The sequence below is a fragment of the Haliotis cracherodii genome, unplaced genomic scaffold (assembly GCF_022045235.1).
Source record: "Haliotis cracherodii isolate W230 unplaced genomic scaffold, xgHalCrac1.p SCAF_23, whole genome shotgun sequence".
Lineage (NCBI taxonomy): Eukaryota > Metazoa > Mollusca > Gastropoda > Lepetellida > Haliotidae > Haliotis > Haliotis cracherodii.
The window spans coordinates 11,513,479-11,530,946 of NW_027266279.1; the positions used below are offsets into that span (position 1 = coordinate 11,513,479).

General features: G+C 44.6%; 2 protein-coding genes across 2 annotated transcripts; one reads left to right on the top strand and one right to left on the bottom strand.

Annotated features, from left to right (window-relative positions):
* Positions 1-6,796: 6,796 nt before the first annotated feature.
* Positions 6,797-8,506, bottom strand: LOC139471990 (uncharacterized). Its single transcript, XM_071254497.1, has one exon. The coding sequence runs from the start codon at positions 8,504-8,506 to the stop codon at positions 6,797-6,799; it is 1,710 nt and encodes a 569-aa protein (XP_071110598.1).
* Positions 8,507-10,344: 1,838 nt separating this feature from the next.
* Positions 10,345-14,499, top strand: LOC139471742 (uncharacterized). Its single transcript, XM_071254223.1, has 4 exons — positions 10,345-10,592; positions 12,462-12,627; positions 12,901-13,107; positions 13,965-14,499. Exons 1-4 carry the CDS (start codon positions 10,422-10,424, stop codon positions 14,438-14,440), a joined length of 1,020 nt encoding a protein of 339 aa, XP_071110324.1. The 5' UTR covers positions 10,345-10,421; the 3' UTR covers positions 14,441-14,499.
* Positions 14,500-17,468: the final 2,969 nt, after the last annotated feature.

A 17,468-nucleotide genomic window follows, 5' to 3' on the forward strand; every position in this document is an offset into this window, starting at 1 on the left:
GCTGTAAAACTACGCTTGTCGTAGGAGGCGACTAATGGGATCGGGTTGTCAGACTCTGTGATTTGGTAAGTGCATATCATCGTATCCCAATTGCGTGGATCAATATATGATGTCAATCACTGGATTGTCTGGTCCAGACTCGATTATTTACAGACCGCCATTATTTAGCTTGAATATTGCTGAGTGCGGCGTTCAAGAACAAACAAACAAATAATACTCTTCAATGACTAAAGCTTAGTTGCACGATTCATCAACACTGACTACTGTAATCAGCAACGGTACAAACTTCGTGGGCATTCCAGGTAAAAACACAGCTCTGGCAGATACAGAACGAGGAGGCAGCAAGAAGACGCCAGTCTGTAACTTTGACGTCGCATCATGGCGATACAAGACAATTAGGAAAATAGAGGATGTTGACATGTTGATGATACGCATATCAGAGTTACTGCCCCTGTTTTACGGAGCTTCATTTGACTCGTTAAACAAATTCATGCGGGGGATGTTGTGCTCTCAGAGCACTCTTGTTTTAAGAGTCTAGATTTCGTGATATCTGGATCTACATTGGATTTGGTGATCTCTCAAATTGAATTGGTGATATCAATAAATGAGTGAGTGAGTTTGGTTTTACGCCGCTTTTAGCAACATTCCAGCAATATCACGGTGGGGAACACCAGAAATGGGCTTCACATATTGTACCCCTGTCGGGATTCGAACCCGGGTCTTCGGCGTGACGAGCGAACGCTTTAACCACAAGGCTACCCGACCTCTGAAATTTAACAGATGACATGGCAGCATGCTTGACTCTGTTGTATCCAAGCATTGCCTTTGTTAATGAACAGCTTGTTCCGAAATATGCCCTTATTGAATAGTTTGTTCGCAGTGGTCTGACAATGAATAGTTTATTTAGTGGAAAAACGTCAGAACTATCAAATGTCAATTTATGCGTGTTTTTTTGTGAAACTTAACAGATTGTTTGATGGAGTCCAGTAAATATACAGTTTCTTGTTCCTTAATGATATCCATTGTCCTATAATATCATCCATGTGAACCTGACTGTTGGATTTCTCAATGCTTTGTATCATCTCATGAGATGTCCCCAGTGTGCCCTGTCTTTGAAAGTCTTCATTAAAGGTCAACTCAATCTGGGATACTTGCGTTCCTACCTTCTTCCATCTTCCCGAGGCAAGGGAGTTAACTGACTATAAATGTCCTGTGGAGTGCAACTGACGGCGCACGTCATCCCACGTGCCTCCATCAACAACAGCAAGGAAGACGCAGCACCCAACACAACGGCTACACTGACACCTGCAATCACTGCTTCTGTCTTCTTGTATTGCTTCCGTGTTAATGTCTGGACCTTTTTAGATCAGCTGGATGTTAATACACACAGACTGAGCATTGAGGATAATTCCAAATATCCATTGATACGTATTTACTGTACTGTATCTCCAGAATCCCTCCAGTCAACTGCATCCCCAGATTCTCTCAACTGTGTCCTCAAATTCTCTTCACTCTCAACGTTGTCAGTTCACAATAAGACCCGTGAAGATTCCGGGGTAGAATAGGTTTTCAGCAACCCATGCTTGCCGTAAAAGGTGACTATGCTTGTCGTAAAAGGCGACTAACAGGATCGGGTGGTCAGGCTCGCTGACTTGGTTGATGCATTTCATGGATCGATGTTCATGATATTAATCACTGGATTGTCTGGTCCAGACTCGATTATTTACAGAACGCCGTCATATAGCTGGAATATTGCTGAGTGCGGCGTTAAACAACAAACCAACCAACCAACCAACCAACCCTCCAGTCAACTGCTTCCCCAGATTCTCTCAAATGTGTCCTCAAATTCTCTTCACTCTCAACGTTGTCAGTTCACAATACATTTTGACTCGACAGTAAAAGTTGTCTTTGATCTTGACGCGACCTCTCACGAAGGATTTGTCGGTACAATGAGATATAAATGGTCGGTCCCTGAAAACTTAAGGCTCACTGACTTGGTTGCTGCATGTCATTGTATTCCGGTTGCGTAGATCGATTCTCATGACGTCAATCACTGGATTATTTCGTCCAGCCTCGATTATTTACTGACCGTCGTCATATAGCTGGAATATTGCTCAGAACGGCGCTCAGCCACGTCAAGGTCTTCGGCTGGCGTCTTCTCTTCTCTGATAGTCCTGTAGTTTTCAAAGCAGCATGTCTGATTTCTATATCTCAAAAACGAATATAAACGGTTGGTTCCGAATGGATATAATAAATGCTATCGTATTCTTGTGGTGTCTGAGCGTTATGGTCACGTGAAGATCCGGATTAGAATTGGTCTTCAGTTGCCCATGCTTGTCGTAAGAGGCGATTAACGGGATCAGGTGGTCAGGTTCGCTGACTTTCAATTTCAATATAAATATCAGTAAAACTCACTCATTTTCGGGTTGAGACATCCTTGTTGCAGTCATCTTCATCTAAGTGAAGGTATGTGCCATAATAGGTGTGATATACTCTAACTTGTAAATTATTTCTTTTCTTGATACGATGGCTCAAAGACCTGATCTGAAGGCTAGTCTGAAGGTTTTACAGCAGCTTTCAGAGAAAAGTGAAGAGGTGACTAACGGGATCGGGTGGTCAGTCTCGCTGACTTGGTTGATGCATGTCATCGTATCCAAATTGCGTGGATCGATGTTCATGATGTCAGTCACTGGATTGTCTGGTCCAGACTCGATTATTTACAGACCGCCGTCATACAGCTGGAATATTGCTGAGTGCGGCATTAAACAACAGACAAACAAATCAGAGAAAAGTGAAGAGGCGACTAACGGGATCGGGTGGTCAGTCTCGCTGACTTGGTTGATGCATGTTAGTCTGTCTTACAGACCCTGATACAAATATATATCAAATACAGCCCATGCAAGTCTATAATGTTTGGCAAGTCTAGATCACTACAGTATCAGGAAATGAAGAGTCACTGGGCTCCTTTTTATTATATTTTTATTAAGATAACTGAACAACTGTTTTTTATGTAAGATGTGTTCATTTCAGAGACTAGATGTTAGTCTAGATGCATGTCATCGTATCCCAATTGTGCGGATCGATGTACATGATGTCAATCACTGAACTGTCTGGCCCAGACTCGATTATTTACAGACCACCGTCATATTACTGAAATATTGCTGAGTGCGGCGTTCAAGAACAAACAAGCGAACCAACTGAGTGTTATGGCTTCCATGTCCCAAAGGGTGTAGCATGGAAGGGATATCTGCATTCTTTGGATTATATTTTGTCAAGATCGAGATTTAACTTGTCTTGTCCAGAGTCGACATTTTTTGTAGACCTCGAATGTTGCTGAAAACACAATCAAATATATATCCCAGTAGTGCTTATCACTCTTCCAAATGCATTTTCGATATTTGTAGTTTTTAAAACCGTTTAACCATGTAAGGGATGTTCCTATCATTTTTTATCATTTTGGAACGTATGAATCAAATATTCTCGAGGGCCTTTCTCTTTGAAGACGTTTAGCATTCGTTAATTTTTTCACAAAGACGAGAACAGTTATCCAAGACATATATTTTGTTACATGTATATCTTCAACAGTTTCATATTCCTCTGTTTATATCTGTTGGTTGGTTCGTTGGTTTGTTTGTTGTTTAACGCCGCACTCAGCAATATTCCAGCTATATGACGGCGGTCTGTAAATAATCGAGTCTGGACCAGACAATCCAGTGATTAATATCATGAACATCGATCCACACAATTGGGATCGATGAAATGCATCAACCAAGTCAGCGAGCCTGACCAACCGATCCCGTTAGTCGCCTTTTACGACAAGCATAGTCGCCTTTTACGGCAAGCATGGGTTGCTGAAGATCTATTCTACCCCGGATCTTTACGGGTCTTATATCTGATGTGAATCGACTTGTGTGTATGTCATCATGCGCTCTCCACCTACTGGTTTATCGTGTAATAATCTTGATGTGTATAATTATCATAACTCATCCATAGGTTATTATCGTCACAGTAAGTATCCCCTTTTTCCTGTCGATGTGTGGTAATTGCCCACTTCATCATTGAGAAGCACGCACTGAACTTGACTTGAAAACGATCCCTCCGTATCAGATTGTACGCATGCTCACCCCCTGTGACCTAACTGTCACTGTTCTTCCGGCGTCATTCCCAATCTCAATAGAGTGCGACAATGAAGAAGAACACTCTCACGTCCACAGGTAATGCCTGTATTCGACATGACACCTTGTGCATCAATATACTTTCATTTCTTTCAGTGCTTTTCTGAGAATCTGCACTGGGTGGAAGTGTGGCAATGCCACAAAACGCACGTAGCGCGTTATGCTCTCGAATTGCGACAAGCAGAAACAGGGTATGTGATCACATAACCCATTGGACTGTGAAGTATTTATGGTGTGTATACATTGGCGACGCGTTATCTCGTAGTTTAGAGGGAGACAATGGTCCACGGCTTTTTCCAGTCCAGATTTGTGCTGTGTGTGAAGCTGGCACATTGTCTGTGTGTGAGCAAGTACTGTCTGTTTAGAGCCTGTTCCTGGGCGCCCCAACCCCTCCCCGACCTGGCACGATAACAATAAACGTGCTAGAATAAGCGGAGTGAAAGTTAATACCTTTGTTCTGTGAGATACTCTATTCAAAGCAAATACTTAGTCTGGATGTACCCAAGGCAGTACCCTGCGTGTAACAAAAAAGATCATTAGTATATTGAACTTCAGAGAGAGAATTTATGGAGGGCAACTTCTTTGAGGAACACAACGTTTCGGAGTACTCTTTCATCAGATGGATGTTCCTCTCTCTTGTTTGTATAAATTCTAACTGACACTCATTGACTTAATTTGAACTTGATAATACAATCTGGAGAGACAAGTTATGCTTGAAATGCCGACTGACGTCACGTATGACCTAGACTGGCTCATCTTTAAGACGCCCAACCCGTGTATTTAGAAGCATGGATTACAATATCAATAACAAGACAACTTGACCACCGTTGTTAACGTATACACGTACACAGACCGGTATATTCAGTGAAACCCTGTTCGTACAGGAACCTGACAATTCGAAAACCCTGTTTAACCGGAAACTTGACATTCTGGACGATTCCTGTTAAGAACGTGTGTATAGTTATTACAAATTACCATATACCAATGATTTGCTCCTCCGGAAATTAGTTCGTATTTACGATTTTGTTCGAACCGAAACCGCCGGATTAATTACCGCGAACAAATGCACAACGTTATATTGTGTGTTGCTAGACTGTACGTGATATCAGTGAGTGAGAGTTGTGCTGGGTCGGACAAACCAGTGCTTGACAGCATTAGCAACGATATTCGCCGTAGGGGCACTGTAACACGAGGTCACACATTAAACAACCCGATCTTCACTCGTGGAAGTATAGGTTCTGGAGACGTATTGTGCCCCGGTAACCGCGAATGCTTAGTTATAACCTGTAACACACATCAACTAATTAGTTTATGTCAAACGTAAAATGCGCAACTGACTACCTAACCAAGAAGTATTGAACGTTTCTTTCTTCTAAAAGCATTTTGCATGGAATCTCTCAAATTGAAAGGGACATGGGTGGCCCAGTCGTCTAAGGCGCCACGATTCGCTGTGCAGAGTTGCGTCCCTTGGGCACGCCAGAAATCTATGTTTGTGTGTTCGAATCCCGGTTCGCCCCAATTATGTTTCTAAGTTTGTCAGCACCATACCCGTGCTCGTGGGTTTCACCGAAGTGGAAAACGTCGTAGACCTGCATCAATTCGGGCTTTCCTCCCATATTAAGCTGACACGCCGTGATATAACTGGAATAATGTTAAAAGCCGCGTTGAACCCAACTCACTACCTCACTCACTTAAATTGAACACTGAAATGAAATATGGTTATAAACCTATTCGAAATATACAGAGGCAAAATGTAACTTAACGATATCGGCAGAGTCAGCACTGTGATCCAATATCGACTCTCCGCTTGTCTCGAAATACGTTTAAATCGATGTGTTCTTGAATGAACATATATAGATACATATTCAAAAAAGAACACTGACGGGGGATGGATAGAACGTATATTCCCAAAGTAATTCAAAATCTTTATTTCCGTAACTGCGATATATTTTGATTCAATGATTCACTTGGGTGTGCATCAGCACTGTGAAACAGTTTTATTGTTTATCTGAATGCATAATTTTAGGAAGTAAATTCGCGAGTGAGTATGATTTTACGCCGCTTTTAGCAATATTCCAGCAATAATACGGCGGGGGACACCAGAAATGGGCTTCACACATTGTACCCATGTCGGGAATCGAACCCTGGTCTTCGGCATGACGAGCGAACGCTTGAACCACTAGGCTTCCCGACCGCCCCTGATTCGTGACAAAGCCGGTGTGATTAAATGCTCCGTAAAACACACCTGCATTTTAAATCGTGTTTCTTATCTCAGTAATGGTCAACAAAGGCTAAAGTCTTTATTTCCTCTCTTGACAAACAATGTGCGACATACCTAAATCCCGATCAAGGCCTGACCGCAAGACGTGAAGACAGATATCCCATTAAGTGTAATCGGGCGTTAGGCCACACTTCCCATTGAACCGGCCAGTCACGATGACAGTGTACCTGAAGCACTGCTGTTGGTGATTATATTCGCCCCCGACCCTCACCACCACCACAGACAACCTCTCCTTTCTCTTCCCTGTATGCTCTGGCTATCTTTCCGTTTCTTTCCGTCTGACTTTCTCCCTCCTTCTTACCTGACTCTCTCCTCTCTCCGTCTGACTCCCTGCTCTCTTTCACTCCTTCCGACTCTTTCTCCTCATTCCCTCCTTTTGACTCTCTCCCCTCTTCGCTCCTGCCTCTCTCCCCTCTTTCTCTCCTCCTGTCTTTCTCCCCGTCTGACTCTCTCCCCTCTTGACTCTCTCCTCTTTCTCCCCGTCTGACTCTCTGCCCTCTTCCTCTCCTGACTCTCTCCTCTTTCTCCCCGTCTGACTCTCTCCCCTCTTCCTCTCCTGACTCTCTCCTCTTTCTCCCCGTCTGACTCTCTCCCCTCTTCCTCTCCTGACTCTCTCCTCTTTCTCCCCGTCTGACTCTCTCCCCTCTTCCTCTCCTGACTCTCTCCTCTTTCTCCCCGTCTGACTCTCTCCCCTCTTCCTCTCCTGACTCTCTCCTCTTTCTCCCCGTCTGACTCTCTCCCCTCTTCCTCTCCTGACTCTCTCCTCTTTCTCCCCGTCTGACTCTCTCCCCTCTTCCTCTCCTGACTCTCTCCTCTTTCTCCCCGTCTGACTCTCTCCCCTCTTCCTCTCCTGACTCTCTCCTCTTTCTCCCCGTCTGACTCTCTGCCCTCTTCCTCTCCTGACTCTCTCCTCTTTCTCCCCGTCTGACTCTCTGCCCTCTTCCTCTCCTGACTCTCTCCTCTTTCTCCCCGTCTGACTCTCTGCCCTCTTCCTCTCCTGACTCTCTCCTCTTTCTCCCCGTCTGACTCTCTCCCCTCTTCCTCTCCTGACTCTCTCCTCTTTCTCCCCGTCTGACTCTCTCCCCTCTTCCTCTCCTGACTCTCTCCTCTTTCTCCCCGTCTGACTCTCTCCCCTCTTCCTCTCCTGACTCTCTCCTCTTTCTCCCCGTCTGACTCTCTCCCCTCTTCCTCTCCTGACTCTCTCCTCTTTCTCCCCGTCTGACTCTCTCCCCTCTTCCTCTCCTGACTCTCTCCTCTTTCTCCCCGTCTGACTCTCTCCCCTCTTCCTCTCCTGACTCTCTCCTCTTTCTCCCCGTCTGACTCTCTCCCCTCTTCCTCTCCTGACTCTCTCCTCTTTCTCCCCGTCTGACTCTCTCCCCTCTTCCTCTCCTGACTCTCTCCTCTTTCTCCCCGTCTGACTCTCTCCCCTCTTCCTCTCCTGACTCTCTCCTCTTTCTCCCCGTCTGACTCTCTCCCCTCTTCCTCTCCTGACTCTCTCCTCTTTCTCCCCGTCTGACTCTCTGCCCTCTTCCTCTCCTGACTCTCTCCTCTTTCTCCCCGTCTGACTCTCTGCCCTCTTCCTCTCCTGACTCTCTCCTCTTTCTCCCCGTCTGACTCTCTCCTCTCTTCCTCTCCTGACTCTCTCCTCTTTCTCCCCGTCTGACTCTCTGCCCTCTTCCTCTCCTGACTCTCTCCTCTTTCTCCCCGTCTGACTCTCTGCCCTCTTCCTCTCCTGACTCTCTCCTCTTTCTCCCCGTCTGACTCTCTCCCCTCTTCCTCTCCTGACTCTCTCCTCTTTCTCCCCGTCTGACTCTCTCCCCTCTTCCTCTCCTGACTCTCTCCTCTTTCTCCCCGTCTGACTCTCCTCGCTCTGACTCCCATCTTTCTCTCGTGACTCCCTCCCCTCTTCGCTCCTGACTCTCTCTCCTCTTTCCCTCCGATTCTCACCCTCTTTCTCTCTTACCGTCGTTCTCCCCGTCTGACCATCTGCTCTCTTTCTTTCCGTCGCTCCTGGCCCTCCCCCTTCTTCGCACCTGGTTCTCTCCCTCATTCACGCCACCCGACCTTCCCCTCTTTCTCTCCTGACTCTCTGCACGCTTTCTCTTCTGACTACCTCCCTTCTTTCTCTCCTGATCCTCTTCCCTCTTTCACTCCATTCCACTCCATTCCACTCTCACCTCATTCTCTCCTTCTGGCTCTCCGCTTTCAATTCACTCTCCCCTCTTTCACTCCTTTCGACTCCCGATTCAGAGCGAACGGCACACACATAATAATATATATATATATATATATAGAGAGAGAGAGAGAGAGAGAGAGAGAGAGAGAGAGAGAGAGAGCGAGAGAGAGAGAGAGACGGTCAGTAGAAGAGAGGGGTGGATGGGAAGGGGGCGCCTCACATACATTACAATTTAATTACACACACCATTTTAACATAGTGTAATTGTTATTACATATATTTCAGGCAATATCGGAGAGGCGTGACGTTCTATAATTATAAATAATAAATTTTACAATAGATGAATAAATATATAAAGTAAAACATCACTTCATGTACTTTTAGCTTGGGTTATACTGACTTCATTTAAACTTAGTTCGTAGTGACCGTCGTCTTTAGCCTGGAATGATGGTGAGGACGACGTCAATGATGATGCATAGATGGGAAGGTGTAACGTGCGAGTATAGTAGGCATCCCGATGATGAACTGGGACCGTCCTTCGCGACAACAGATATGCATCTACACTTCTCCAATTTCATAGGCTTGGGTTTTATCACCCATAAACAAGGGAGGGTACATTGTCACCTACTTTTATTCATAGATATTTTACCCTTTACTGTGCTACAAATGAAATAAGCATTCACGTCACATACCCATGACATTGTCAGTCCGAGTGCTCTTCCATTTACCTTACTGATTTAGTACAAATCTTGCACCCGGGATATATATGTCAAAAGAGGGCCGAGTTCTCATCTTGAACAATCCGATATATAAGTGGATGATTATGAACAAAATGTCGTCGAATTGTGTCTAGAATACAATGTTATGTACGGTTAACTACGGTTATAACGAACTCGAAGGCACACTAATAACTAATTTTAGTTCGTTATAACCGCAGTTCGTTATAGGCATATACCACAGCATTTATACAACAAATGTTCGAGACTAGAAAATAAGGTTGTTATATCGGTCAGTTCGTTATAAGCGTGTTCGTTATAAACGTTGTTTACTGAAGTTATTTTCCCTGTCTTAATGTCTACGTGGAATCAGTCTTTTATTATTCATTACCATATCCTGTCGTCTTAGACTTGAGTCCATAGAATCAGTATTTAGTTTCAGGATGAACAGATGACAACCAATGTCATTACTGTTTACGTGATTAAAGGCACAGTTATTGTTGAACAAAAACAGTTATTAAGAGAGCAGACGTGATTTCCCATGCACAAAGAGAGATTCGGTATCGTCTCAACACAACTGTGTACCAGATACGATCTTTCTGCATAACACGAGGCTAAGAAATCATATCACCACGCGATTACCGAGCGAGCCCTGCTCGAGTCACGTTCCAAAGGGCCCCCGTATTGCTGGGATTTGAAGTATGATCCTCGAGCTGTGGCAGGTTCGTGACTCGACAAACATATCTGGTTTATTGGACGGAGAGCGTTACCTATCTGGATTACCGTATCGGGTGAGGGGAGGTGTGTACGCGCTCTCGAGTTCGAACCTGTGACGTCACGTGAGTCACAATTCCGGAAAAATAGAAATCATTGACTTTGTTTATCATGATACACTTTTGGAAATTGATACGATCTGGGCGTGTCGGTTCGGAGTATAAATGGAACCCATTTCCAGTCCGGATCACAAAATCTCTACGTGTCCTGAGGAGAATTATCCAGTTTCAAGGCACGCTGAAAGAAACGGTTTCTCGTAACCCAGACGACAGCTTCACTGCGGCAGACGACAGTTCAAAATGCGTCCCACTCTCTTCACTCTGGTCGTCTGCATTTGTCTGATGGCCCTCCCCGACGCTCAAGGGCACGGGCGTCTGGTGGAACCCCCCTCCCGCTCCAGTATGTGGCGGTACGGCTTTGACAACCCCACCAACTACAACGATCACGAGCTCTACTGCGGAGGATTTCAGGTGAGCTAGATGTCAAATGTACCGTAAATATAGATAGATAGATAGATAGATAGATAGATAGATAGATAGATAGATAGATAGATATGTTTGTCGTAAAAGGCGACAAACGGGATCGGTTGATGCATGTCATCGATCCCAATTGCCTGGATCGATGCCTAATCAATCACTGGATTGTCTGGTCCAGGCTCGATTACTTACAGACCGCCGTCTTATAGCTGGAATATTGCTGAGTGCGGCGTTAAACAACAATCAAACAAACAAATAGGGTTCATGGGCCGTGTTTAGAACGATACGTTGATTCGCTTTGTAAATGGTAAAGATGAAAATTATGCTCTGTTTCAAGAATTGATTAATTTTGCTGAGAAGTGGGAGTGTCCTGCCCCAGCTTCATTTTATCAGTGTGACTTGCAATAGATTTGATACCATTTGGAGTTTTTTCCATCACGATATACACTATTTGAAAGCATGGTTTCATTATATTGGCCGAGTCAACATTCGTCAGCCACAATGTTGCAACAAATGGCCTCACACATTTTGAAAGATCAAGAATTCAGTTTTTGTCTGAAGAAGCAACGCTAGAACAACCAAGGCGCTCATCTCGCTCATGCTCACACAAAAAACGTAGAATAGGTCTTCAGCAACCCATGCTTGGCGACTAACGGGATCCGGTGGCTCGCTGACTTGGTTGACGCATGTCATCGATCCCAATTGCGTGGATCGATGTTCATAAGGTCAATCAGTGGACTGTCTGGTCCAGGCTCGATTATTTACAGACCGCCGTCAAATAGCTGGAATATTGCTGAGTGCGGCGTTAAACAACCAACCAACATATCTTTAGGTTTGTTATTTTTAATCTTGGGTCTATTTAGAAATGTAACTCTGCAGAATAGTCCACTTACCGTCTTGGACAAACTGAATGAGAACTATTTCTGAAATTCCAGCATATGAATGGGGTGGTCTAGTGGTAGAGCGTCCGCCCGGAGAGCGGAAGGTCCGGGGTTCGATCCCCAGTCGCGTCATACCAAAAGACGTTAAAAGATGGTACTTGTTGTTACCCTGTCTGGCGCTCGGCATTAAGGGGCTAAAACAAGGACTGGTCGGCTCGGAGTCAGTATACTGTGTCTGAGTGGGGTATTCATGTTAAACTGCGGCATGGCATCTGAGTGTGCTAGCACTATAAATCGGCATCAGTCCGGACTAGTACAAGCAGCAACACACACACATATACACGTGCATGCACGTCGCTATATACGTGCAATAATCTTGGATGTGACGAAAAACCCCATTTCACCTCACCTACATGCTCCACAATCCTTGTGTAATCTGAGGCGCCGCAAATCGCTGTGAAGGGTTGAGTCCCTTATGCGTGCCAGGATCCTGATAGTGGGTTCCAATCTTAGATTGATCATTGCTTTGTCAGCACCATACCTCGGTCTTGACACGCTCTGATATAATTGAAACTTGCCACTGTTTGAATCGGCGTTAAACCCGACTTACCCCTTCACTTAAAACCCCCAACACCTTGGCAAACATACAAAAGATACCAAAAATGTTGTCTGGAAATGAGACAAAAACTGAAATGACATTTTGACACTTTTGGAATGTGTAGTCTGATCAGTCATTAGTACCGCAAATGCTATTGAAGTATAGCCACTTTCATTTTCACTTAAAAATCACAGAAGTTAGCACGATACGGTTATATCCAATAGGTTAATATTTCTATTAAGGGAGTCTGTATAACAGGCATTCGGCACTAACGAGATTTTCTTATGTAGACTCCTGGGAATATTACAATTGCACTCATCTTAAAACGCCCGAGACTTTCATAAAAACATACATCTGTATATGTCATGGTTGTACTGTTTTCAGAGACAATGGGGTGTGAACGGCGGGAAGTGTGGTGTTTGTGGTGATCCCTGGGACGGAAAACGCGAAAACGAGGCTGGGGGGAAATACGCCAATGGAATCATTGCCCGGAAGTACAAACCAGGGGAGACAATCACCGTTAACGTGGACCTTACAGCCAATCATTTGGGTAAGCTTAACATTGGCTGCCTGTGGCCACAATACAATGGGCAATACAAATATAGTCACAGTACAAGTAGAGAATGTAACAATAATCTCATTCAAGGTTCTTTAAAGTCATTTTCACGTGTAAATTCTCAATCACATATACCCTTAACTGGTGTAGCATATCAGATTTCTATAGTATCTCCTACTTTTTTTTGGCTTTCTTGGCATATATTATCAGTCTGTTATGGCATGTTTTTCAGGGTAACATTAAAAGCATATTTCTTTCATTTGTTAGGGTACTTCCAGTTCCGCTTGTGCCCCCACAATAGCCCGCAGACTCCGGTTAAACAGGAATGTTTGGACAGACATCTTCTCAGGCACACAGACGGAAGTGACCGCTTCAGTGTCACTACTGCATGTCGGGGAATATACTCTATGGCTGTCGTACTTCCGGCGAATGTCACTTGCTCCCAGTGTGTCCTTCAATGGAGATATAATACAGGTACTATCATGCATCGTCATAAATGTACATACACCAATTTCTCGACTTTCCAAACTTGTAAAGAGGGTTACATATGTATTGCGATTCAAGGGACGTTATCTCCCACACCAGAGACCATATACCGGCATATGGTCTCTGCCCACACGAACAGTTTGTCAGCATTGTTTAGCATAACAGATTCTAGCGGCTCCGTTTTTTTCCAGAAAGACTCGGAATAGTTCTTTCTGTGGCGTAACAGCCTTCGTTCCCCGTGAATTCTATCGATATACATACCATACACCACTCCCGTCTCACAGACCTCGTATTCTCGTGGGGATGTCGGGATATGATAAGTTTTCAGCATCCAATGTTTGTCGTGAATGCATGAATGTACGGGTTGTCAGGCTCGGTGATTTGGTTGATTGCCTGCCATCGTGCCCCGGCGGCGTGGGACGTTGTTCATAATATCAATCACTGGTTTGTCTGGACCAGACGAATTGCAGGCCGCTGTCATATGGCTAGAATGCTGATTGCGGCTTTAAGCATCAAACAAACATCGCATCGGACAATGTTAAGCGTCGGGCAAAAGAAAGTATACACCCATGTTTGATGGTGGCTAGAAATTTAACCAACAACAAATTGTTCTTTGATGATAATGTATTTGATACGGGTATCATAGTTGTGTTTTGAATCTTATGTTTGCTGTTTCTGTGACTGTTTTCAGGCTGGTAAAGTTTTGAGAACGTTTGTAACTTTTTGGTCAAATCCAATTTTCAATTAGCCCAGCAGTTTACAATGCACGTGCCTCGTACTTATTACGGGGTGTTGAGAGTACAATGCCTTGGTGATAGTTACTTCATTGACTCATTTGATTCCAGGTAACTCCTGGGGATGTGATGGCCCAACTTGTTGCGTGGGTTGCGGGCCACAGGAACAGTTCTATGGCTGCGCGGATGTCGCAATCTCTGCAGACTCCGAAGACCAGACGAAATCGCCAACCTCCACATTCAACGTCCACAGTGCAACGTCACTGTGTCACGTGGCCACGAAACCCGTCGAGCAGACGACATCTGAAGCTCGAAATATCACAACAGCGGCCAATACCACTACGACCTCCACCGCAACGACAACAGTCACTGCATCCCCAACATCAGCTACGACGTCTGAGACCACCACTAGCGTTGCCGACAGCCCAACAGCGGACGATAGCGATGAAAACAGCGGCGACTGTAAAGCCACGGGGGTTTGGGAAGGGAACTCAAGAATCACTGTCTGGTGTATTGCCAACTGTCGACGTGGTTACTGTCCTGAATATTATTGTTCAGACGCCTGTCGCCATCAGACCGAGTATTGACGAGAACCGTTGCCCTCAACATCGATCAGACAGTTTGCCAGTCACGTTTGCTCAATCATCTTTTGTACACGTTTTGTAGTCTTTTTTATCATTCCTTGAGATATTATATTTTATGTTTTTATATGTTTATTTTTTTATATTCTCTAATAAAAAGCAGTATTTGCTACACTTTTGTTTTTGTTCAGTTTTAATTGTGTTGAAATCAGCATGTATCAGCATGGCCAAACACGACAGTTCCTCTTGCCTTGTGTGAGTCACGGTTCATCCTAGCGCCGCAGATTCCGGGGTAGACAATCCAGTGATAGACATCTTGAACATCGATCTACGCAAATCGGGAATGATAACATGCATCAACCGAGTCAGCGAGTCTGACCACCCGATCCTGTTGGTCACCTCTTAGGATGTAGGATGTTATGTACCATTTTAATAGTACAGAAAATTTAAAGTTACACTATTTAGGGACCGGTCATTTATTATAGGGGCGGTGGTTCAGAGGGAATCAAGGGAGGGTCATGAAAACATGATACACATTTTCGGGAAGGGTCATGAAAAAATATAGATTTAATAATGAAATATACAGTGCTTTTGAATTTTGTCTTTTCAGGGAGGGGCACGAAAACATTACAAGGACATGGGGAGGGTCGTCCAAAATATGACAAGTATTTGGGGAGGGTGTTTTTTTTTTAGTACATTAGAGCATCAGAAACCTCTTTAACAAACTTTTTAACATGTCAGACATGTTCCCCGTTCCACAAAGCGATCTTAGCGCTACGACTATCGCAAGCCAGTGTTAAAGTATGGGAGTTACGATCAACTAAGCGCTAAGATGGCTTTGTGGAATGAGGCCCTGTACCTTTCCTGCCACTGAAATACTGTCCAAAGTGACACACACTCACTGACTCAATTAAGACAACGCACTCAAATATGTTTGACATATTTACACATGAGATTTACAACTGACGTAAACGACACGCCCTGTGTCGGTTACCCTGACGCAAGTGCTGGCTCAGCAGAATGAAGAGTCAATATTGATGACAACGTTAAAGTGTTTACCATGATGAACGTTAATAACAACAAACAGTGGCTCATACATACCCCTCAGCCCTAAACGTTCAACCGACGATTCTTATCCGACATGGAAATATTGAACTGATCCCAGCGAGTTGACGCGTCATTTCAGTCTGAGTGTTTGAAAGTAATACAAGATAATTCCTTTGTTCGTCCAAAAGTCCGAGACGTTCCCAGAATCACGGTCAAAATGTTTACTTACCTGTTTTTATACTATACTAAGACAGCCAGGCTATGCATGGCTATGGTGTGATTGTGATGCTACACTAAGACAACCTGGCCATGGTGTGATTGTGATGCTACACTAAGACAACCTGGCCATGGTGTGATTGTGATGCTACACTAAGACAACCTGGCCATGGTGTGATTGTGATGCTACACTAAGACAACCTGGTTATGGTGTGATTGTGATGCTACACTAAGACAACGTGGCCATGGTGTGATTGTGATGCTACACTAAGACAACCTGGTTATGGTGTGATTGTGATTGTGATGCTACGCTAAGCCAACCTGGCTATGGTGTGATAGTGATGCTAGACTAAGAAAACCTGGCTGTGGTGTGATTGTTGTGCTACACTAAGACAGCCTGGCAATGGTGTGATTGTGATGCTACGCTAAGACAACCTGGCTATGGTGTGATTGTGATGCGACACTAAGACAACCTGGCTGTGGTGTGATTGTGATGCTACACTAAGACAACCTGGCCATGGTGTGATTGTGATGCTACACTAAGACAACCTGGTTATGGTGTGATTGTGATGCTACACTAAGACAACGTGGCCATGGTGTGATTGTGATGCTACACTAAGACAACCTGGTTATGGTGTGATTGTGATTGTGATGCTACGCTAAGACAACCTGGCTATGGTGTGATTGTGATGCTAGACTAAGAAAACCTGGCTGTGGTGTGATTGTTGTGCTACACTAAGACAGCCTGGCAATGGTGTGATTGTGATGCTACGCTAAGACAACCTGGCTATGGTGTGATTGTGATGCGACACTAAGACAACCTGGCTGTGGTGTGATTGTGATGCTACACTAAGACAACCTGGCTATGGTGTGATTGTGATGCTATGCTAAGATAACCTGGCTATGGTGTGATTGTGGTGCTACACTAAGACAACCTGGCTATGGTGTGATTGTGATGCTACGCTAAGACAACCTGGCTATGGTGAGATTGTGGTGCTACACTAAGACAACCTGGCTATGGTGTGATTGTGATGCTACACTAAGACAACCTGGCTATGGTGGTGTGATTGTGATGCTACACTAAGACAACCTGTCTATGGGGTGATTGTGATGCTAAGCTAAGGCAACCTGGCTATGGTGTGATTGTGGTGCTACACTAAGACAACCTGGCTATGGTGTGATTGTGATGCTACGCTAAGGCAACCTGGCTATGGTGTGATTGTGATGCTACGCTAAGATAACCTGGCTGTGGTGTGATTGTGAATTCTACGCTAAGACAACCTGGCTATGGTGTGATTGTGATGCTACGCTAAGACAACCTGGCTGTGGTGTGATTGTGATGCTACACTAAGACAACCTGGCTATGGTGTGATTGTGATGCTAGACTAAGACAACCCGGCTATGGTGTGATTGTTGTGCTACACTAAGACAACCTGGCTGTGGTGTGATTGTGATGCTACGCTAAGACAACCCGGCTATGGCGTGATTGTGATGCTACGCTAAGACAACCTGGCTATGGTGTGATTGTGGTGCTACACTAAGACAACCTGGCAATCGTGTGATTGTGATGCTAGACTAAGACAACCTGGCTATGGTGTGATTGTGATGCTACACTAAGACAACCTGGCTGTGGTGTGATTGTGATGCTACACTAAGACAACCTGGCTATGGTGTGATTGTGATGCTACACTAAGACAACCTGGCTATAGAGTGATTGTGATGCGACACTAAGATAACCTGGCTATGGTGTGATTGTGATGCTACGCTAAGA

Excerpts from the sequence above, each read along its gene's own strand:
- LOC139471990 (XM_071254497.1), bottom strand. The coding sequence starts at position 8,506 with ATGAGGGAGAGAACCAGGTGCGAAGAAGGGGGAGGGCCAGGAGCGACG.
- LOC139471742 (XM_071254223.1), top strand. The coding sequence starts at position 10,422 with ATGCGTCCCACTCTCTTCACTCTGGTCGTCTGCATTTGTCTGATGGCC. Across the intron at positions 12,628-12,900 it reads CCTTACAGCCAATCATTTGG|GGTACTTCCAGTTCCGCTTG; the intron begins GTAAGCTTAACA and ends TTCATTTGTTAG. Across the intron at positions 13,108-13,964 it reads TCAATGGAGATATAATACAG|GTAACTCCTGGGGATGTGAT; the intron begins GTACTATCATGC and ends ATTTGATTCCAG.